General features: G+C 51.3%; 1 protein-coding gene across 5 annotated transcripts in view; it reads right to left on the minus strand.

Moving 5' to 3' along the window:
* The window catches only part of LOC139260128 (poly(A)-specific ribonuclease PNLDC1-like), a 166785-nt gene that overhangs the window by 110518 nt on the left and 33268 nt on the right, over nucleotides 1–22999 (minus strand). For all 5 annotated transcript variants that reach the window (XM_070876318.1, XM_070876319.1, XM_070876320.1 and 2 more), the window contains one exon: nucleotides 13781–13869. In XM_070876318.1, coding sequence (XP_070732419.1) covers nucleotides 13781–13869 — 89 coding nt within the window. The remainder of the gene's footprint in view (nucleotides 1–13780; nucleotides 13870–22999) is intronic.

Consider the following 22999-nt stretch of genomic DNA (forward strand, 5'->3'; position numbering starts at 1 on the left):
TCTGGTGAACCTTCGCTGCACTCCCTCAATAGCAAGAATGTCCTTCCTCAAGTTAGGAGACCAAAACTGTACACAATACTCCAGGTGTGGCCTCACCAAGGCCCTGTACAACTGTAGTAACACCTCCCTGCCCCTGTACTCAAATTCCCTCGCTATGAAGGCCAACATGCCATTTGCTTTCTTAAAAGCCTACTGTACCTGCATGCCAACCTTCAATGACTGATGTACCATGACACCCAGGTCTCGTTGCACCTCCCCTTTTCCTAATCTGTCACCATTCAGGTAATAGTCTGTCTCTGTTTTTACCACCAAAGTGGATAACCTCATATTTATCCACATTATACTTCATCTGCCATGCATTTGCCCACTCACCTAACCTATCCAAGTCACTCTGCAGCCTCATAGCATCCTCCTCGCAGCTCACACTGCCACCCAACTTAGTGTCATCCGCAAATTTGGAGATACTACATTTAATCCCCCCGTCTAAATCATTAATGTACAATGTAAACAGCTGGGGCCCCAGCACAGAACCTTGCGGTACCCGACAGTGCAGCGCTCCTTCAGTACTGCTGCTCCGACAATGCAGCACTCCCTCAATACTGGCCCTAAACAATACAGCGCTCCCTCATTACTGTCCCTCCAACAGTGCAGCGCTTCCTCAGTACTGGGCCCCGAATTTGCACTGCTCGCTCAGTACTGCCCTGCCGACAATGCATTGCTTCATCAGTACTGCCATCGAACAGAGCAGCGCTCCCTCAGTATTGCCCCTCCGAAAGTGCAGCACTCCATTGGTACTGCGCCTCCAACAGTGCAGCGCACCCTCAGTACTGCCCTACAGACAATGCACCCTCAGTACTTTCATCATTCGGACAGTGGAGCACTCCCTCAGTATTGACCCTCCGACAGTGCAGCACTCCCTCAGTACTTCCCTTCCAAACAGTGCAGCACTCCCTCAGTACTGACCCTCCGACAGTGCAGCACTCTCTCAGTACTGTCCTGCCGACAATATTGGCCATAACAGTGGAACACTACCTCAGTATTGCCCCTCCGACAGGGCAGTACTCCCTCAGTACTGCACCTCCGACAGTGCAGCATTCCCTCAGTACTGCCCCTCCATCAATGCAGCGCTTCCTCAGTACTTCCATTCGGACAGCGCCGCGCTCTCTCAGCACTGCCCTGTCGATAATGCATTGCTCCATCAGTACTGTCCCTCCGACAGTGCAGCACTCCCTCAGTACTGGCCCCCAAAATTGCACTGCTCGCTCAGTACTTCCCCCCTCCGACAGTGCAGCACTCCATCGGTACTGCGCCTCCAACAGAGCAGCGCTCCCTCAGTCCTGCCCAGTACTGACTGCCCCCAGACAGTGCAGCACTCCCTCAGTACTGCCCCTGCGACAATGCAGCGCTCCCTCAATACTGCCCCTCCGACAGTTCAGGATTCCCTCAGTACTTCCCCTCCGACAGTGCAGGGCTCCCGCAGTACTGCCTCCGGAAAGTGCAGCGCTCCCTCAGTACTGCCCCTCCTACAGTGTAGTACTCCATCGGTACTGCCCTCCGACAGTGCATCACACCCTCAGTAATGCCCCTCCAACAGTCCAGCATTGCTTCAGTACTTACTGCCCCTACGTCAATGCATCTCTCCCTCAGTACTGGCCCTCCGATAGTGCAGCACACCATCAATACTGCCCTGCGACAAAGCAGCGCTCCATCAGTACTATCCTCAGTACTGCCCTGCCGACAGTGTAGTACTCTATTGGTACTGCCCTACAACAGTGCAGCACTCCCTCAGTACTGCCCATCGGTACTGTCCTCTGACAGTGCATCACACACTCAGCAATGCCCCTCTGATAGTCCAGCATTCCCTCAGTACTTACTGCCCCTATGTCAATGCATCTCTCCCTCAGTACTGGCCCTCCGATAGTCAGCACACCATCAGTACTGCCCCTAAATAGTGCAGCTCACCCTCGGTACTGCCCCTCCAACAGTACAGCATTCCCTCGGTACTGTCCTGCTGACAATGCAGCGTTTCCTCAATACTGGCCATAAACAGTGCAGCACTCGCTCAGTAGTGTCCCTCCGATAGTGCAGCACTCCCTCAGTACTGACGGCCCCTCCGACAATGCAGCGCTCCTCCAGTACTTCCCCTCCAACAGTCTATCGAATCTGGATCGGTTCCTGTGGACTGGAGGGTAGCTAATGTAACACCATTTTTTAAGAAAGGAGGGAGAGAGAAAATGGGTAATTATAGACCGGTTAGCCTGATATCAGTAGTGGGGAAAATGTTGGAATCAATTTATTAAAGATGAAATAGCAGCACATTTGGAAAGCAATGACGGGATCGATCCAAGTCGGCATGGATTTATGAAAGGGAAATCCTGCTCGACAAATCTTCTAGAATGTTTTGAGGATGTAACTAGTAGAATGACAAGGGAGAACCAGTGGATGTGGTGTATTTGGACTTTCAAAAGAGATTGGTGTGCAAAATTAAAGCACATGGTATTGGGGATAATGTACTGACGTGGATAGAGAACTGGTTGGCAGACAGGAAGCAGAGAGTCGGGATAAACGGGTCCTTTTCAGAATGGCAGGCAGTGACTAGTAGGGTGCCGCAGGGCTCAGTGCTGGGGCCCCAGCTATTTACAATATACATTAATGATTTGGATGAGGGAATTGAGTGTAATGTCTCCAAGTTTGCAGATGACACTAAGCTGGGTCGCGGTGTGAGCTGTGAACAGGACGCTAAAAGGATGCAGGGTGACTTGGACAGGTTAGGCGAGTGGGCAAACACGTGGCAGATGCAGTATAATGTGGATAAATGTGAGGTTATCCACTTTGGTGGCAAAAATACAAAGGCAGAATATTATCTGAATGGTGGCAGATTAGGAAAAGGGAAGGTGCAACGAGACCTGGATGTCATGGTTCATCAGTCATTGAAAGTTGGCATGCAGGTACAGCAGGCAGTGAAGGCGGCAAATGGTATGTTGGCCTTCATAACTAGGGGATTTGAGTTTAGGAGCAGGGAGGTCTTACTGCAGTTGTACAGGTCCTTAGTGAGGCCTAACCTGGAATATTGTGCACAGTTTTGGTCTCCTAATCTGAGGAAGGACGTTCTTGCTATTGAGGGAATGCAGCGAAGGTTCACCAGACTGATTCCGGGATGGCAGGACTGACATATGAGGAGAGACTGGATCGACTGGGCCTGTATTCACTGGAGTTTAGAAGGATGAGAGGGGATCTCAGAAACATATAAAATTCTGACGGGAGATGACAGGTTAGATGCAGCAGGAATGTTCCCGATGTTGGGGAAGTCCAGAACCAAGGAACATAGTCTGAGGATAAGGTGTAAGCCATTTAGGACTGAGATGAGGAGAAACTTCTTCACTCAGAGAGTTGTTAACCTGTAGAATTCCCTACCTCAGAGAGTTGTTGATGTCAGTTAATTGGATATATTCAAGAGGGAGTTAGATATGGCCCTTACGGCTAAAGAGATTAAGGGATATGGAGAGAAAGCAGAAATGGGGTACTGAGGCGAATGATCAGCCATGATCTTAGTGAATGGCGGTGCAAGCTCGAAGGGCCGAATGGCCTACTCCTGCACCTATTTTCTATGTTTCTATGCACCTCCGACAGTGCAGCAGTCCCTCAGTACTGCCCTGTTGACAATGCAGGGCTATACCAGTACTTTCATTCAGACAGTGCCACGCTCCCTCAGTACTGCCCCTCCGACACTGCCGCGCTCCCTCAGTACTGCCCCTCCGACACTGCCGCGCTCCCTCAGTACTGCCCCTCCGACACTGCCGCGCTCCCTCAGTAGCGGCCCTCCAACAAGGCACTGCTCCCTCAGTACTTCCCCTCCGACAATGCAGCACTCCATCAGTACCGCCCCTCCGACAATGCAGCACTCCATCAGTACCGCCCCTCCGACACTGCCATGCTGTCTCAGTACTGCCCCTCCAAAAGGACTCCGAACCCACCGGCCCGATGACTTCCCAGGCCGAAAGGGCTCCGATGTCAGCGGTGTCCGCAAGAGACAGTGGCTGCAGCAGCGCACACACGCGGAATTTTAAATGCCATTACAACCGTTTCCCGTTGCATCCGTGTGCAGATAATCAGGAGTTGCCTGTACGTGCTTTGGAGACAGTTCAGAGAAGGTTCATGAGGTGGCTTTCGGGGATGAGGGGGTTGACTTATGAGGAAAGGTTGAGTAGGTTGGGCCTCTACTCATTGGAATTCAGAAGAATGTGAGGTGATCTTATCGATGTCATGTATTCAACTATCAGTGTAACCCATGTATAAGCTGACCTAAGTTGTACACCTTGAGAACATTGACCACAAGGGGGTGAACTTGTGGGAGACACGCCTAACCTGGACTTTCAGGTATAAAAGGGGAAGCTCCACCCACCTTCATCACTTGAGGTCTTGGTAATAAAGGTAACTGGTCAGAGTGATCTTCTCTTAAGAATAGGCCTCGTGTGCATTTATACTGTACAGTAAGGACATATCATTGACGACGAGAAACTGGGATTTAAACCACGCAAGCATGGCCACTAGCAGCACAGAGAGGTACTGTGTTGGTGATGATTGGGACGACTTTATTGAGAGACTATAGCAAAGTTTTGTCACTAAGGAATGGTTGGGACAGGATTCGGCCAACAAACGCAGGGCTCATCTCCTGACGCTTTGTGGATCCAGAACGTACTCCCTGATGAAGGACTTCTAGCGCCAGAGAAGCCGGCAGACAAGACCTTCGAAGAGCTCAGTAAGTTGATCGGGGAACACCTTAAACCGGCGAGCAGCATGCACATGGTGAGAGACCGGTTTTACACGCACCGGTAGTGAGAAGGGCAAAGCGTTCCAGACGTCGTGGCAGATCTCCGGCGACTGGCGAGCCTATGTAAGTTCCCAGATGCATGCAGAGCAGAGATGCTGCAAGACTTTTTTTTATTGAGGGCATCGGGCATGCTGGGGTTTTCAGGAAACTGATTGAGACCAAAGACTTGACCTTGGAAGCGGCGGCTCTGATAACCCAGACATTTATCTCAGGGGAGGAAGAGACCAGAATGATGTTTGACAAAAATCTTGGCTCAAATGCGGCAAACGACCAGGGAGTCAACATTGTTAACGCGGCACACAGTTCTCTAGGCAGACAAGGGCAGTCGGACATGCCCCAGCATGTAGTTGAACCCAAAGGGGGAATTCAACAGAGACAATGGCTAGCTGAACGTCGATTCATGTCATCGCAATGGACAATGCGGCCAGTAATGGGGCCATCAACACCTGTTAATGGTGCGCTTAAAGACAGTTACAGAGATAGTCAGAGACGATCGACTGGTAATGGACATTTTGTTTCCAACAACAGGGCCTCCAGAGTCAGAGCTTGCAGGTATCAGCAATATACCTGCAGAAACTGCAGCCAGGTTACATCGGAGGACGGGCCCGATGTAAGCCCTATGAGGCCAAATTAATACTGGGGGAAAATCGCTGGAAGCTGAAGTTCAGCGAGTTCATGTGGAGCACGTATACAGTTCATACACAAGGACGCCACCGATAATGATGAAAGTGCTCCTCAATGGCATCCCAGTATCAATGGAGCTAGACACGGGGGCCAGCCAGTCCCTGATGAGGATCAAACAGTTCGAAAGGTTGTGGGTATCCAAGGCCAGGAGGCCAAAATTATTGCCGATTGACGCACAGCTACGGACATATACAAAGGAGATCATTCCAGTGCTAGGCAGCACCACAGTAGTCGTGACCCACAAAGATTTGGAGAACAGGTTGCCACTCTGGATTGCCCCGGGGGACGGTCCCGCACTACTGGGGAGGAGTTGGCTTGTGTCATGAACTGGAAATGGGGCGATGTCAATGCAATTTCTTCTGTGGAGCGAGTATCATGCTCACAGGTCCTGGACAAATTTGACTATTTCAACCCGGCATTGGCACTTTCATGGGGGCCAAGGTAGTGATTCACATAAACCCGGACGCCAGACCAGTACACCACAAGGCCAGAGCGGTGCCGTACGTAATGTGGGAAAAGATAGAAGGCGAATTGGACCGCCTGCTGAGGGAAGGCATCATCTCGCCAGTCGAATTCAGTGACTGGGCGAGCCCGATCGTGCCGGTGCTCAAGGCGGATGGGTCGGTCAGGATATGTGGCGATTACAAGGCCACCATCAATCGGGTGTCACTCCAAGACCAGTACCTGCTACTGAGAGCGGAGGACCTCTTTGCGACGCTATCCGGTGGCAAACTTTTTTCAAAATTGGACCAGACCTCAGCTTACATGACCCAGGAGCTGGCGAGTGAGTCGAATAAGCTGACCCACCATCACGACACACAAGGGGTTGTTTGAGTATAACAGATGTCCGTTCGGCCGCCGCGATCTTTCAGCGAAATATGGAAAGCCTCAAGTCGATTCCAAGGACGGTGGTTTTTCAAGACGGCATCCTCATCACGGGTCGCGATACTGAAGAACACCTCCACAACCTGGAGGAGGTGCTACGCAGACTGGACTGGGTAGGGCTGCAACTGAAAAAGGCGAAGTGCATCTTCTTAGCTCCAGAGGTAGAATTCCTAGGGAGGAGGGTATCAGCAGACGGGATCAGACTCACTGCGTCCAAAACGGAAGCGATCCAGAGAGCACCCAGACCCCGTAACACGACGGAGCTGCATTCGTTCCTGGGGCTCCTGAACTATTTTGGTAACTTTCTTCCCAAATTGAGCATGCTGTTAGAGCCGCTACATGTTCTCCTACGCAAAGGTTGCAACTGGGTCTGGGGGGGGCGGGGACAGCCAGGAAAGGGCTTTTGATGGAGCATAACAAATTGCGTGCTCTAACAAACTGATAACGTTATATGACCCGTGTAAGAAACTTGTTTTAACGTGCGATGCGTCGTCCTATAGGGTCGGGTGTGTGAATGCCAATGGTCAGTTACAGCCGGTAGCTTATGCCTCCAGAAGTCTGTCCCAGGCAGAAAAGGAAGCGCTAGCATGTGTATATGTAGTAAAAAAAAATGCACCCATACCTGTTTGGCAGGAAATTTGAGCTGGAGACAGATCACAAACCTCTAACGTCCCTTTTGGCCGACAACAAGGAATAAATGCGAATGCATCGGCCTGCATACAGATGTGGGCACTTACGTTAGCCGCCTATGACCATACAATTCGGCACAGACTGGGCACTGAAAACTGCGCCGATGCACTCAGCAGGCTCCCACTAGCCACCACTGAGGGGGAAACTGAGTATGATGCTGAGATGGTCATGGCTGTTCAAGATTTCGAAAGCGAAGGCTCACCTGTGACAGGCCGTCAGATTAAAGTCTGACAAATAAAGACCCGCTACTGTCTTTAGTTAAGAAATGTGTCCTGAATGGGGACTGGGCAGCCACGTACGGGGCATGCCCTGAGGAATTTAAACCGTTTCATAGGCGCAAGGATGAACTCTCGATTCAGGCCGATTGCCGACTGTGAGGAAACCCCGAGTAGTCATGCCCCAGATGGGCAGAGAGGTGTTTATCAGAGAACTTCACAATGAGCACCCGGGCATTGTCATGATGAAGGCAATTACCAGGTCACACGTTCGGTGTCCAGGGATAGATGCAGATCTGGAACTTTGTGTTCGCAGATGCAACACGTGTGCTCAGCTGGGCTACGCACCCAGGGAAGGCCCCCATAACCCCTGGTCCTGGCCCGCCAAACCAATGGTCACGCATCCATGTGGACTACGCAGGTCCTTTGATGGGAAAAATATTTTTGGTTGTAGTAGATGCCTACTCCAAATGGATTGAGTGTGCCATTTTAAATTCAAGCACATCCTCTGCCACAGTAGAAAGTCTACGGGCAATGTTCGCCACCCATGGTCTACCGGATGTCTTGGTCAGCAACAATGGGCCGTGCTTCACAAGCACTGAATTCCAGGACTTCTCGGCAGGCAATGGAATCAACCATGTCAGAACTGCACCTTTCAAGCCGGCCTCAAACGGCCAGGCGCAACGAGCAGTGCAGATAATCAAACAGGGGATGCTCAGAATCCAAGGGGGTTCCCTACAACGCCGCTTATCACGCCTCCTGTTGGCCAATAGATCCCGACCACACTCGCTCACAGGGGTTCCACCTGCAGAGCTGCTAATGAAAAGGACGCTCAAAACTAGGTTATCCCTTATACACCCCACCATGAAAGAAATTGTTGAGAGCAGGCATCAGTCACAATGTGACTACCATGACAGGAATGCGAGGGCGTGATGTATTGATGTCAATGACCCTGTTTTTATCCTTAATTATGCTGCAGGGCCCAAATGGCTTGCAGGCACTGTGATTGCCAAAGAGGGGAATAGGGTTTTGGTAGTTAAACTTACCAATGGACAAATCTGCCGCAAACACGTGGATCAAACAAAAAGGAGGTTCAGCTACCCCATAGAAGAAGCAGAGGAAGAACATGATGTAGAGTTTATTCCACCACAGGTGACCGAGCACCGGAACCAAGTGAAGGAGAGCCCAGTCACTGTGGGCAGTCCGGACAGGCCTGAGGCACCGCAAACAGCAGACACTCAGGCCAGCGCCCAACAACCGGAGCCCGAACCCAGGCGCTCTACAATGGAGCGTAAACCACCAGAGAGATTTAACCTGTGATCCCAATAAGACTTTTGGGGGGGGGGGGGGGCGAGGTGATGTCATGTATTCAACTATCAGTGTAACCCATGTATAATCTGATCTAAGTTGCACAGCTTGAGAACATTGACCACAAGGGGGTGAACTTGTGGGAGACACTCCTAACCTGGACTTTCAGGTATAAAAAGGGAAGCTCCACCCACCTTCATCACTTGAGGTCTTGGTAATAAAGGTAACTGGTCACAGAGTGACCTTCTCTGAAGTATGGGCCTCGTGTGCATTTATACTGTATAGTAAGGACATATCACCCTCAGTACGTCCCTGCCGAGAATGCAGCGCTCCGCCAGTTACAGCCTCTCCGACAGTGCAGCGCTCCCTCACCGACAATGCAGCGCTCCACCAGTAATGCTCCTCTGATAAAGCAGTGCTCCATCAGTACTGACCTCTGACAATGAAGCGCTCCCTCAGTACTTCTATTCAGACGGTGCAGCACTCCCTCAGCACTGCCCATCTCACAGTGCATCGTTCCCTGAATACTACCCGCTCCCCAGTGCAGCGCTCCCTCATTACTGCCCTGCTGACAGTACAGCACTCTCTCAGTAATGCCCCTCCAACATGGCAGCGCTCTCTCAGTACTGCCCCTCCGACAATGCAGTGCTCCCTCAATACTGCCCCTCCGACAGTGCAGCGCTCCCTCAGTACTGCGCTCCCTCAGTACTTTCATTCGGACAGTGCAGCACTCCCTCAGCATTGTCCATCTCACAGTGCATCATTCCCTAAATACTACCCGCTCCCCAGTGCAGCGCTCCCTCAGTACTGCCCTGCTGAGAGTGCAGCGCTCCCTCAGTACTGCCTCTCCGACAGTGCAGCGCTTGCTCAGTACTGCCCCTCCGACAATGCAGCGCTCCCTCAGTACTGCCTCTCCGACAGTGCAGCGCTTGCTCAGTACTGCCCCTCCGACAATGCAGCGCTCCCTCAGTACTGCCTCTCCGACAGTGCAGCGCTTGCTCAGTACTGCCCCTCAGACAGTGCAGCGCTCCCTCAGTACTGCCTCTCCGACAGTGCAGCGCTTGCTCAGTACTGCCCCTCCGACAGTGCAGCGCTTGCTCAGTACTGCCCCTCAGACAGTGCAGCGCTCCCTCAGTACTGCCTCTCCGACAATACAGCGATCCCTCAGTACTTCCCCTGCGACAATGCAGCGCGCCCTAAGTACTGCCCCTCTTCTGACAGTCCAGCTCTCCCTCAGTACTGCCCAGCCGACAATGCAGCACTACCCCAGTACTGCCCCTCCGACGGAGCAGCACTCCCTCTGTACTGCTTCTCCGACACTGCAACGTTCTGTCAATACTGCCCTGCCGACAATGCAGCGCACCCTCAATACTACCCGCTCCCACAGTGCAGCACTCCATCAGTCCTGCCCTGCCAACAATGCAGCGCACCCTCAATACTACCCGCTCCCACAGTGCAGCACTCCATCAGTCCTGCCCTGCCAACAATGCAGCGCTCCCTCAGTACTGCACTGTAGTGCCAGGATAAATTTTTGTGCTCAAGTCTTTGGAGTGGGGCAGAAATCCACAGCCTTCTGACTCCGAGGCGAACATGCGGTCCATTGAGCCACAAGTGACACTCAGGCAGAATGAAGACCAACAATACAAATTAAATGGTCCAATTATAAAGTGTGCAGGAACAAAGAGACCTGGGGCTGTATATATACAAATCTTTTAACATGTTTGAAGAACTTGATTGCGTTCTTTGATAAGAACTTTAGAAATAGGAGCAGGAGAAGGTCATTTGGCCCCTCGAGCCTGCACCGTCATTCAGTAAGATCATGGCTGATTTTCTACCTCAATCCACCTTCCCGCCTGATCTCCATATCCGTTGATTCCCATACTATCAAAAAATCTATTGACCTCAGCCTTGAATATACTCAAAGACTGAGTCTCCACAGCCCTCTGGGTTAGAGAATTCCAAAGATTCACCACCCTCTGAGTGAAGAAATTTCTCCTCATTTCAGTCATAAATGGCCGACCCCTCATCCTGAGACTGTGACCCCTGGTTCTAGACTCTCCAGCTAAGGGAAACATCCTCCCTGCATCTAACCTGTCAAGCCTGCTCAGAATTTTGTCTCTTTCAATTAGATCACCTCTCATCTTCTAAATTCTGGAGAATATCCACCTAGTTTGCTCAATCTCTCCTCATAGGACAAACCCCCATCCCAGGAATCAATCCAGTGAATGTTCATTGCACTCCCTAACCAGAGCTTTGTATAGCTGCAGCATAAACATAATGTTTTATAAATACATTATGAGCAAGACGATAACTACAGAAAGAGTGGGGCCTATTAGAAATTATAAAAGAAATGTGTGTGGAGGCAGAAGACGTGGGTACGATTATGAATGAATATTTTGCATCTGTTTTCACAAAAGGGAGGAGTGATGCAGACTTTGTAATGAGGGAGGAGGAGTGTGAAATATTCGACGAGATAAACAAAGCGAGAGGAAGTATTAAGGGGCTTAGCAGCTTTGAAAGTGGATAAATTCCCAGGTCCATATGTTTTATAAATATATTCAATGTTTCTATAAATATATTCAAAAAGGAGTTAGATGTAGTCCTTACTACTAGGGGGATCAAGGGGTATGGCGAGAAAGCAGGAATGGGGTACTGAAGTTGCATGTTCAGCCATGAACTCATTGAATGGCATCAGGCTCGAAGGGCCGAATGGCCTACTCCTGCACCTATTTTCTATGTTTCTATGTTTCTATAATTCTATAAATGTATCCCAGGCTGTTAAGAGAAGCAAAAGAGGAAACAGCAGCGGCTCTGACCATCATTTTTCAATCCTCTCTGGCTACAAGTGTGGACTGCTAATGTTGTACCTTTGTTTAAAAAGGGAAAGGGATAGACCGAGTAATTACAGGCGAGTCAGCCTAACCTGAGTGGTGGGAAAATTATTGGAAAAAATCCTGAGGGACAGGATCAATCTTCATTTGGAAAGACATGGATTAAACAAGGACAGTCAGCATGGATTTGTTAAGGGAAGGTCGCGTCTGATTAACTTGATTGAATTTGCGAGGAGGGTCGATGAGGGCAGTGCATACGATGTAGTGTATATGGACTTTAGCAAAGTTTTTGATATGGTCCCACATGGCAGACTGGTCACGAAAGTAAAAGCCCTTGGGATCCAGGGCGAAGTGGCAAGTTGGCTCAGAGGCAGGAAGCAAAGGGTAATGGTTGCTAAGTGTTTTTGTGACTGGAAGGCTGTATCCAGTGGGGTTCTGCAGGGCTCAGTGCTGGGTCCCTTGCTTTTTGTGGTTATATATCAATGACTTGGACTTGAATGTTAGTGGTATGATTAAGAAGTTTGCAGATGATACTAAAATAGGTTGTGTGATTGATAATGAAGAAAAAAGCTGCGGATTGCAGGAAGACATCAATGTACTGGTGGGCAGAACATTGGCAAATAGAATTCAATCTGGATAAGTGTGAGGTAATGCATTTGGGGAGATCTAACAAGGCAAGGGAATACACATTAAATGGTACAACATAAAGTGTAGAGGAACAAAGGGACCTTAGGGTGCAGGTCCACAGATCCCTGAAGGTAGCAGGTCAGGTAGATAAGCTGGTTAAGAAGGCCTTTGGAATACTCGTCTTTATTAGTCGAGGAAGGAATACAAGAGCAAAGAGGTTATACCTGAACTGTATAAAACACTGGTTAGGCTGCAGCTGGAGTACTGTATGCAGTTCTGGTCACCACATTACACTGTGATTGCACTGGAAAGGGTGCTGAAGAGATTTAATAGAATGTTGCCTGGACTGGAGAATTTTGCCTATGAGGAAAGATTGGAGATGCTGGGTCTGTTTTCTTTGGAACGGTGGAGGCTGAGGGGAGACCCGAGTGAGGTGTATAAAATTATGAAGGGCCTGGATAGAGTGGATAGGAAGGTCCTGTTTCCATTGGTAGAGGGGTCAACAACCAGGGGGCATAGATTTAAAGTAATTGGAGGGAGGTTTAGAGGAGATATAAGGAAAATTTTCTTTACCCAGAGTGTGGTGGGGTTCTGAAACTCACTGCCTGCAAGGGTGGTAGAGGCACATCTAAAAAAAATACTTGGATGGCTACGGATCAAGAGCTGGAAAGTGGGATTAGGCTGGATAGCTCTTGGTCGACCTGCGTGGACACGATGGGCCGAAATAGCCTCCTTCCGTGCTGTAAATTTATATGATTCTATGATAAATTCTATCCCCTCGTAAAGAAAAAGACTTGCATTTATATAGTGCCCTTTACGATCAACAGACTTCTCAAAGTGCTTTGCAGCCAATGAAGTATTTTTGGAGTGTAGTCACTGTTGCAATGGTGGAAACGCGACAGCCAATTTGCGCACAATAAGCTCCCAAAAAAAGCAATGTGATAATGACCCGACAATCTGTTACGTTGATTGAGGGATAAATATTGGCCAGGACACCGGGGAGATCTCCCCTGCTCTTCGAAATAGTGTCATGGGATCTTTATCGTCCATCTGAGAGAGCAGACAAAGTTTAACCTTTCTTCTGAAAGTCGGAGTCTAAAGTTTTGCAACTCAAGTCCCTGGAGCGGGACTTGAACCCACAACCTTCTGACTCAGAAGCGAGAATGCTACCCACTGCTGGCACTAGTATTCTAGTCCTCTGGATATAAAGACTAGCATCTCATTAGCATTTTGGATTACTTTCTGCACCTGTTAATAACATTTTATTAATTTATGTACCTGGACCCTGAAATCTCTTTGGACATCCACCGTTTTTAGTTTTTTACCATCTCAAAAGTATCCTGTTCTATTCTCTTTAGGTGCAAAGTGAATGACCTCACATTTGCCACAGTTTTGTCCATTCACTTAATCTGTCAATATCCCTTTGCAATTTTGTTCTTTCATCTATACTGCCGACAGGTTTGAACAAGGACAGTGTGGTACTTCTTGCAGTCGAATAGTCAAAACTCCAATATGGCCCTGCTCAGATGGAACCCACCACCTCCAGCCCCGCTCTCCTCCCCCATACATCCCCCGCCAGTGAGAAATCAGCACCCCAAGCGAGGGGTGGAGGAGTATGGGGGAGGGGGAGTTGTTATGTTGATGTTTTGCCTTAGGAAACAATTTGGACACCACACCAGTTCCCACCCTCCTCCCCCACCCCTCCTCACTTGCTCAGGGGCCATGATCCGGCGTTGAGAATGTTTCGGAGTGTCGACTCTTGTTCCTCGTTCAGATACGGTATTCCTTCCCTGAAAAACTGAGACACACAGAATCAGAAGGCTGTGTTCCACCTACTCTCACTGCAAAACACACTCTCCCCGCGACGCGCTCTCTCTCCCTCTCTGCAATGCTCTCTTCCACCCCACAGCGCGCGCTCTCTCCCTCTCTCTCCCCGCAAGGCTCTATCTCTCTCCCCGCGACATTCTCACTCCCTCTCTCGCTCTCTCTCTCTCTCTCTCCCCGTGACGCACACTCTCTCCCTGCAACTCTCTTTCCCTGCAACGCTATTGTTATACTTGCCACCAGACGGCGCGACTGTTGGAGTCCTAATGGTCACCTGCACACATGTGCAGGGCCAGTAAAAAAGGTTGGCTGCCATCTTGCTTAGGCACTCTGGAGTTGTAATAAAGATGACTAAAGGTCACACTCAGTTTAGCTCACAGTACTCAGCCTCGTGGAGTTCTTCTATACATAAACAACTGGCGACGAGTAACAGAATATGAACCTTCACGCAACCATGGCTGCTGTTGGAATATGAGAGCGATTCGTAGAGGGTGATGATTGGGAAGCCTTCGTTGAGCGTCTCGACCAGCACTTCGTGGCCAACGAGATGGAAGGAGACACTAACGCGGTCAAGCGCAGGGCAGTTCTCCTTACCGTCTATGGGCCTAAAATCTACGGCCTCATCAAGAATCTGCTCGTACCATCAAAACCAACGGAGAAGGAATATACAGAGTTGTGCACGCTGGTTCGGGACCACCCCAAGCTGAAGGAGAGTATCCTCATGGCCAGATATTGTTTTTACACACACCATCGCTCCAGGGGCCAGGACATGGCGGATTATGTCGCCGACCTGAGATGCCTCGTGGGACCTTGCGATTTTGGATCTGTGTTGGGGGAAATGCTGTGGGACTTTTTCGTGCTTTGCATCAGCCACGAGGTCATTCTTCGAAAGCTACTGGCTGCCGAAACCCTAGACCTGAGCAGGGCCATCGCGATCGCCCAGGCATGCATGGCCACGGACGATAACACCAAACAGATATCTTCTCAACATCAAAGCTCACCGGCAAGTACTGTACATAAAATGACGTCGCTAGCAGGCCGAACTGCATATGGCAGGGCCTATACGTCTGCGGCTGCAAGACCTGTGATGACTCAAGAGTCTGCCATCGGGGGTGAATGTGAATCCATTAGCACCATGTTGGCGCTGCGGGGGTAATCATCGGGCCCATCAATGTCGATTCAAGCACTACATGTGCAAAGGCTGTGCAACAATGGGGCACCTCCAGCAAATGTGCAAACGTGCTGCAACACACCACGTGGCAGAGGATGATCGATCCGGCGAGGATCACGCAGCACAGGCAACTCAACCCGAGAAAGAAGTGTATAGGGTACATGCCTTCACCACCAAGAGCCCTCCTATAATGCTGAAAGTCAAATTAAATGGAGTTCCAGTATCCATGGAGTTGGACACAGGTGTGAGTCAATTAATAATGAGCCACAAGGCTTTTGAGAAACTGTGGGGCAATAAAGCACAAAGGCCCAAATGAGCCCGATTAATGCAAAGCTGCGTACCTACACCAAAGAGCTCATACCAGTCATTGGAAGTGCGGCAGTGAAGGAATCGTATGATGGAGCTGTGCATGACCTATCATTGTGGATTGTTCCAGGCAATGGCCCAACGCTGTTCGGCAGAAGCTGGCTAGAAAAGATTGGATGGAATTGGAACGGCATCAAAGCACTATCTTCGGTGGATGACGCCTCGTGTGCTGAAGTGCTGAGCAAGTTTCCCTCGCTATTCGAACCAGGCATCGGCAACTTCACAGGTACCAAGGTACAGATCCATCTAGGCCCCGATGCACGACCCGTCCATCACAAGGCTTGGGCGGTTCCGTACATGTTGAGGGAGAAAGACGAGATCGAACTGGACAGACTCCAATGTGAAGGAATCATATCACCAGTCGAGTTCAATGAGTGGACCAGTCCAATTGTTCCGGTGTTGAAAAGCGATGGCACGGTCAGAATCTGCGGAGACTACAAGGTAACGATTAACCGAGTTTCACTACTGGACTAGTACCCGCTGCCCAAGGTGAATGACCTGTTCACAACGTTAGCTGGGAGGGGAGTCATTCACCAAGTTGGACCTAACCTCCGCCTACATGACACAGGAGCTGGCTGAATCTTCGAAAAGACTGACGTACATCAACACGCACAAAGGACTGTTTATATACCACAGGTGCCTTTCGAGATTCGCTCTGCTGCAGCCATTTTCCAGAGAAATATGGAGAGTTTGCTGAAATCTGTTCCGCGCACCGTTGTGTTTCAAGACGACATCCTGATCACCGGTCGTGACATCATCGAACATCTACACAACCTGGAAGAGGTTTTAAGTCGCCTAGACAGAGTGGGACTCAGGCTGAAATGCTCCAAGTGTGTTTTCCTGGCACCAGAAGTCGAATGTTTGGGGAGAAAGATTGCAGTAGACGGCATCAGGCCCACGGACTCAAAGACAGAGGCCATCAAGAATGCACCCAGACCACAGAATGTGACAGAGCTGTGTTCATTCCTGGGACTCCTCAACTATTTCGGTAACTTTCTACCTGGGTTGAGCACGTTGTTAGAGCCTTTGCACATGTTGCTACGTAAGGGTGATAACTGGGTTTGGGGCAAATCTCAAGACACAGCCTTTGAGAAGGCCAGGAACCTGCTAGGTTCAAATAAGTTACTTGTACACTATTACCTATGTAAACGTTTAATGCTAGCTTGTGACGCCTCATCGTATGGGGTCGGCTGGGTGTTACAGCAAGCTAATGTATCGGGCAACCTCCAACCGGTTGCATATGCGTCTAGAAGTCTGTCTAAGGCTGAGAGAGTCTATAGTATGGTCGAGAAAGAGGCGTTAGCATGTGTATATGGGGTTAAGAAAATGCACCAATACCTATTTGGACTTCGGTTTGAGCTTGAAACTGACCACAAGCCGCTCATTTCGCTGTTTTCAGAGCAAAGGTATAAATACCAATACTTCGTCCCGCATCCAAAGATGGGCACTAACGTTGTCTGCTGATGACTATGTTATCGGCCACAGACCAGGCACTGAAAACTGTGCCGATGCTCTCAGCCGGCTACCATTACCCACCACTGGGGTTGAAATGGTGCAGCCCACAGACTCGCTACTGGTCATGGATGCTTTTGAGAGCGAGGGGTCACCTGTCACTGCTCGCCAGATCAGGATCTGGACCAGCCAGAATCCTGTGCTATCATTAGTAAAGAGTTGCGTCCTAAATGGGAACTAGTCGGCCGTTCCCGGGGAAATGCAAGATGAAATTAAGCCATTTCACCGACGCAAAGATGAAATGTCCATGCAATCGTCTCTTATGAGATAATTGTGTGGTTTTGCCAAAAAAAGGCAGGGAAACATTTATACGCGACCTACACAGTACCCACTCAGGCATTGTCATGATGAAGGCAATTGCCAGGTCGCATGTTTGGTGGCCCGGCATTGACTCGGACTTGGAGTCATGCGTGCATCAGTGCAACACTTGCTCGCAACTGAGCAATGCACCAAGGGAGGCTCCACTGAGTCTGTGGTCATGTCCCTCCAAACCGTGGTCCAGGATCCACGTAGATTTTGCCGGCCCCTTTCTAGGAAAGATGTTTTTAGTAGTTGTGGATGCTTATTCTGAATGGATTGAATGTGTAATCATGTCATCCAGCATGTCCACAGCCATCATTGAAAGCCTCTGGGCCATGTTCGCCACCCATGGCTTGCCCGACGTCCTTGTCAGCAACAATGGACCGTATTTCACCAGCACAGAATTCAATGAGTTTATGAACCGCAATGGCATCAAGCATGTCAGGTCTACTCCGTTTAAGCCCGCGTCTAACGGTCAAGCGGAGCGGGCAGTCAAAACAATCAAGCAGAGCATGAAACGTGTGACGGACGGCTCGTTGCAGACCCGCTTGTCTCACATTCTGCTCAGTTACCGGACGCGACCCACTTGCTCACCAGGGTTTCCTCGGCAGAATTGTTAATGAAGAGAGCCCTCAAAACCAGGCTCTCCCGAGTCCACCCGGATCTTAATGATCACGTGGAAACCTGGCAACACCGGCAGAACATGTACCATGATCGCGCGACTGTTTCACGTGACATTGATGTCAATGACCCTGTGTTTGTCCTGAATTATGGTCATGGTCCCAAGTGGGTTGCTGGCACTGTTTTGGCCAAGGAAGGGACTAGGGTGTTTATAATCAAACTGTTAAATAGCCAACCGTGCAGAAAGCATTTAGATCAGACCAAATTGCGATTTACTATCAACCAGGAATGACTTGAAGAGGACATCACCATTGACGATCCATTAACACAGACCCAACCAGCAATCGAACTCGCTGTCAATCATGAGGATGAATCCACCATTCCTGACAGTCGGTCAGACCAGTCGCGGTGCAGTGCAGCAATGGTCCGGCCAACTCACACACGCCAGGGTTTGAACTTAGACGATCAACCAAGGAAGGGCTCCGGATCGCCTCAACTTGTAAATAACTTGTACCGAACACTTTGGGGGGGGCGGGGGAGGGGGGAGTGATGTTATGTATGTAACTATGTAATACTTGCCACCAGAGGGCGCGACTATTGGAGTCCTAATGGTCACTCGCACACACGTGTGGGGTCAGTAAAAAGGTTGGCTGCCTTGTTGTTGAGGCACGCCGGAGTTGTAATAAAGACTAAGGTCACACTAAGTTTAGTTCACAGTACTCAGCCTCGTGGAGTTCTTCTATACACAACAGATATCTCGCTCGCTCTCTTTCTTTGCGACACTCCCTTTCTCTCTCTAGCCACGAGGCTATGTCTTTTTCCCTCTCCGCGATGCTCTCTCTCTCTCTCTCTCCCTCCCTCCCCCTCCCCGCGATGCTCCCTCCCATTCTCTCCCCACGACGCACTCTCACTCTCCCTGCGACGCGTGCTCACTCTCACTCCCTTCCTCCCAGCTCACTCCCCGTGAAGCTCTCACTCTCTCCCTCTCCCTCTCCTCCCACAACAACGCTCCCTCTCTTTCCCCATGCCACTATCCCTTTCCCCGCGACACTTTCTCTCCCTCTCCCCTCGACGGGCTCTCTCTGTGCGACGCTCCTTCTTCCCGCGATACACTCTCTCTTACTCTCTCCCCGCGCGACACTTTCTCTCCCCCACGACGCGCACTTTCCCCCTCTCCCTCCATCAATCTCCCGCAGCGCCCCCTCTCGCTGTTCCCACGCGAGACTCGCTCACTGCCCCACCCCTCCACGACGCTCCCTCTCTCACCCCGCGAAGCGCTCTCTCCCTGCGACACTCCCCCTCTCTCTCCGCAATGCTCTTTCTCCCTCAATGCACAACCCTCCCTCTCCCCCCCCGCCCCCCTCGACCCTCCCCCCTGCCCGACCCTTCCTCTCCCACCCCCCCGACCCTCCCTCTCACTCACTCTCCCCACTCGACCCTCCCTCTCTTACCCCTCCCCGACCCTCATTCTCTTACCCCCCCCCCCCACAACCCTCCCTCTCCCCCCCGCCCACACTCCCTCTCTCTCTCCCTCCCTCCATGAGGCGACGCTCTCCCTCACCTCCCCTTCCCCCGCGACTCTCTCTCTCTCTCTCTCTCTCTCTCTCTCGATCTACAACGCTCTCTCTCCCTGCGACACTCTCTTTCTACCTGCGACGCACTGTCTCTCTCTCTCTCCCCCCCGCCCTCCCCCTTCTCCCCGCGACACTCCCTTTCTCCCCACGAGGCGCTCTCTCCCTCCCCGTGGCGTGCTCTCTCCTTCCCGGTGAAGCTCTTTCTTCCCACGACACTCTTCCTCTCTCTCCCTGCCCCTCTCTATCTCCCTGCAACCCTTTCCATGACATTTTCTTTGTCTCTGGACTCGATGCTCTCTCTCTCTCTCTCTCTCTCTCTCTCTCTCTCGCATCCCCCACCCCCGCGACACTCCCTCTCCCCCCCAGGCTCCCTCTCTTCCCCCCTCACCCCGCAACGCTCCCCCTCCCCCCCAACTGGAGGCGCTCCCTCTCTTCCCCCCCACCCCGCGACACTCCCTCGCTCGCCCCCCCGCCCTCCGCGGCCCTCCCTGTCCCCCCTTCCTCTCTCTCCCCCCGCCCCCCGCGACACTCCCTCTCCCCCTCCCCCCCGACCTTCCATCTCCCCCTCCCGACCCCATGACCCTCCCTCTCTTTCCCCCCCCCCCCCACTCTGCGAGCGAAAATAGTTCTGTCTCTCTCTCTGCGCGACGCGCATTCTCTTTTTTTCCCCCCACAACGCTCTCTCTCCCTGCGACCCCCTCTGTCTCCCTTACTGCGACCCCCCCTTCTCCCCCCCTCTGTCTCTCTCTCTCTCTCTCTCTCCCTCTCTCTGCGACTGACTTTCTCTCTCTCTCCGCTACGCTCTCTCTTTCTCTCTTCCTCTCCCTGCCTCTCCCTGCGATGCTCTCTCTCCCTCTCTCCCAGTGAGGCTTTCTCTCCACAGCACTCTCTCTTTCTCCCCCTGCCCCGGTGAAGCTCGCTCTTCCCACGACACTCTTACTCTCTCTCTCTCTCTCTCTCTGTGCCCCTCTCTAACTCCCCGCAACCCTCTCCGTGGCACTTTCTTTCTCTCTAGCCGCGACGCTCTCTCTCCCCGCGAAGAAAGCTCTCTCACTTTCTGCCCCCTGATGAAGCTCTCTCTTCAAATGATGTGCTCTCTCTCTGACCATATCTCTCCCCCCACGACGCTCACTCTATCCCTCTCCCGCGACTCTCTCTCCCTGCAACCCTCTCTGTAACACTGTCTTTATCTCTCCCCTGCGACTCTCTCTCTCTCCCTCTCCCTCTCCCTCTCCCTGCGACACCTACTCGCTCTCTCTCTCTCTCTCTCTGTCTGTGTGACCCACTCTTTCTCTCCCCCTCCCTCCCCACGGCGCTCTCTCTCACTCTACCTGCGACGCGCTCCCTCTCTTGCTCTCTCCCCGCGACGCTCTCTCTCTGTCTCCATGTCCCCCCCCCCCCTCACGATGCTCTCTCTCTCTCCCATCTCCCCGCGATGCTCTCTCTCTCTCTCAACCCCATCCCGCGACCCCCCCCTCCCCCCAGTGACCTTCTCTCTCTCTCTCCCCCTCTTCCCCCGCAAAGCTCTCCCTCTGCCCACAAAGCTCTCTCACCCTCTCTCCCTCTCCCCCCAAAGCTCTCTCTCCCTTTCTCCCCGCAAAGCTCTCCCTCTCCCCCTCTCTCTCCCTCCCTCCCTCCCTCTCCCGTGCTCTCTCTCTCTCTCTCTCTCTCTCCCCCCACAAAGATCTCTCTCTCTCTCTCTTTCTCCTCGCAAAGCTCTCTCTCTCCCTCCCTCCCTGCAAAGCTCTCTCTCCCTCCCTCTCTCCCTCGACGCAAAGCTCTCCCTCCCTCTCCACAAAGGTCTCTCGCTCTCCCTCTCTCGCGAAGCTCTCGCTCCCCCCTCCCCGTGTAACGCTCTCTCTTCTGCGCTCTCCCCGCAAAGCTCTCTCTCTCTCTCTCACCCTCCCTCCCTCCCTGCAAAGCTCTCTCTCTCCCTTCCTCTCGCCCCGCAAAACTCTCTCTTTCTCCCGCAAACATAGAAACTTAGAAAATAGGTGCAGGAGTAGGCCATTCGGCCCTTCGAGCCTGCACCACCATTCAATATGATCATGGTTGATCATCACCTCAGTACCCCTTCCCTGCTTTCTCTCCATACCCCTTGATCCCTTTAGCTATAAGGGCCATATTTAACTCCCTCTTGAATATATCCAACGAATTGGCATCAACAACTCTCTGCGGCAGAGAATTCCACAGGTTAACAACTCTGAGTGAAGAAGTTTCTCCTCATCTCGGTCCTAAATGGCTTACCCCTTATCTGTCATGTATCTCATACTACTGTACATAACTGTATCTTAACATGCCATACATGACTGTAACGAGAGATGACCTGTAAACACAAGCTTACCTTACCACCAGGGGTGCACTTGCAGAAGACACTGGATACCTGTCCCAGACAGGTCTATAAGGACAGGTCTCAGGCAAGTGTGGCATTCGAGAGCTGTGTAATAAAGGTGCAGGTCCTGAGTGACCTTGACTTCAGCATGTGCCTCGTGTGAGTCTGTACTGTTACGGGATTACAGTTACGGATTACAGAATCCACAGAATGGCACCCAACGGCTCAGATGAAAAATACAATACTGGAGATAATTGGGAGGACTTTATAGAAAGGCTCCAGCAAAGCTTTGTAACCAAAGACTGGTTGGGCGATGATAAGGCAGACAAGAGAAGAGCCCATCTCTTGACTAGCTGTGGCTCGAAAACATACACCTTAATGAAGGACCTGCTGGCACCCGAGAAACCAGCAAGCAAGTCGATTGAACAGTTGAGCACACTGGTAAGAGACCACCTGAAGCCAGCAAGCAGCCTACACATGGCCAGACACAGGTTCTGCAACTACAGACACTGTGGGCCAGAGCATGACAGCTGCCATATTCCAGTGCAACATGGAGAATCTGCTCAAGTCCATCCCGGGGACGGTTCTATTTCAAGACGACATACTTATCACGGGCAGGGACACCGGCTCCCATCTCCGCAATTTGGAGGAAGTACTAAAGCGGTTGGATCGGGTAGGCCTAAAAGTTAAGACATCCAAATGCCTGTTTCTCGCGCCCGAGGTTGAATTTTTGGGCAGAAGGATTGCCGCTGATGGAATCCGCCCAACAGAGTCCAAAACAGAAGCAATTCGTCTGGCACCCAGGCCCCGGAATGTCTCAGAACTGCGCGTCTTTCTCGGGTTACTCAATTACTTTGGGAACTTTATGCAGAACTTAATCACGCTGCTGGAGCCTCTCCACGTGCTACTAAGAAAGGGGTGCGATTGGTTTTGGGGGGACGCCCAGGAACGCGCCTTCAATAAGGCACGCAACCTTCTGTGTTCCAACAGTGTTTTGGCTTTCTTTCATCCAGGTAAAAAGCTAGTTCTTACATGTGTTGCGTTAGTGTACGGGGTCAGGTGCGTTTTACAACATGACAATAGTGCGGGTAAATTAGACCCCATAGCTTATGCCTCCAGGTCACTTTCGCGGGCGGAGCGCGGGTACGGAATGGTGGAGAAGGAGGCGCTCGCGTGCATGTACGGTGTCAAAAATATGCACCAATACCTTTTCGGGGCCAAGTTCACG

The sequence above is a fragment of the Pristiophorus japonicus genome, chromosome 3 (assembly GCF_044704955.1).
Source record: "Pristiophorus japonicus isolate sPriJap1 chromosome 3, sPriJap1.hap1, whole genome shotgun sequence".
Lineage (NCBI taxonomy): Eukaryota > Metazoa > Chordata > Chondrichthyes > Pristiophoridae > Pristiophorus > Pristiophorus japonicus.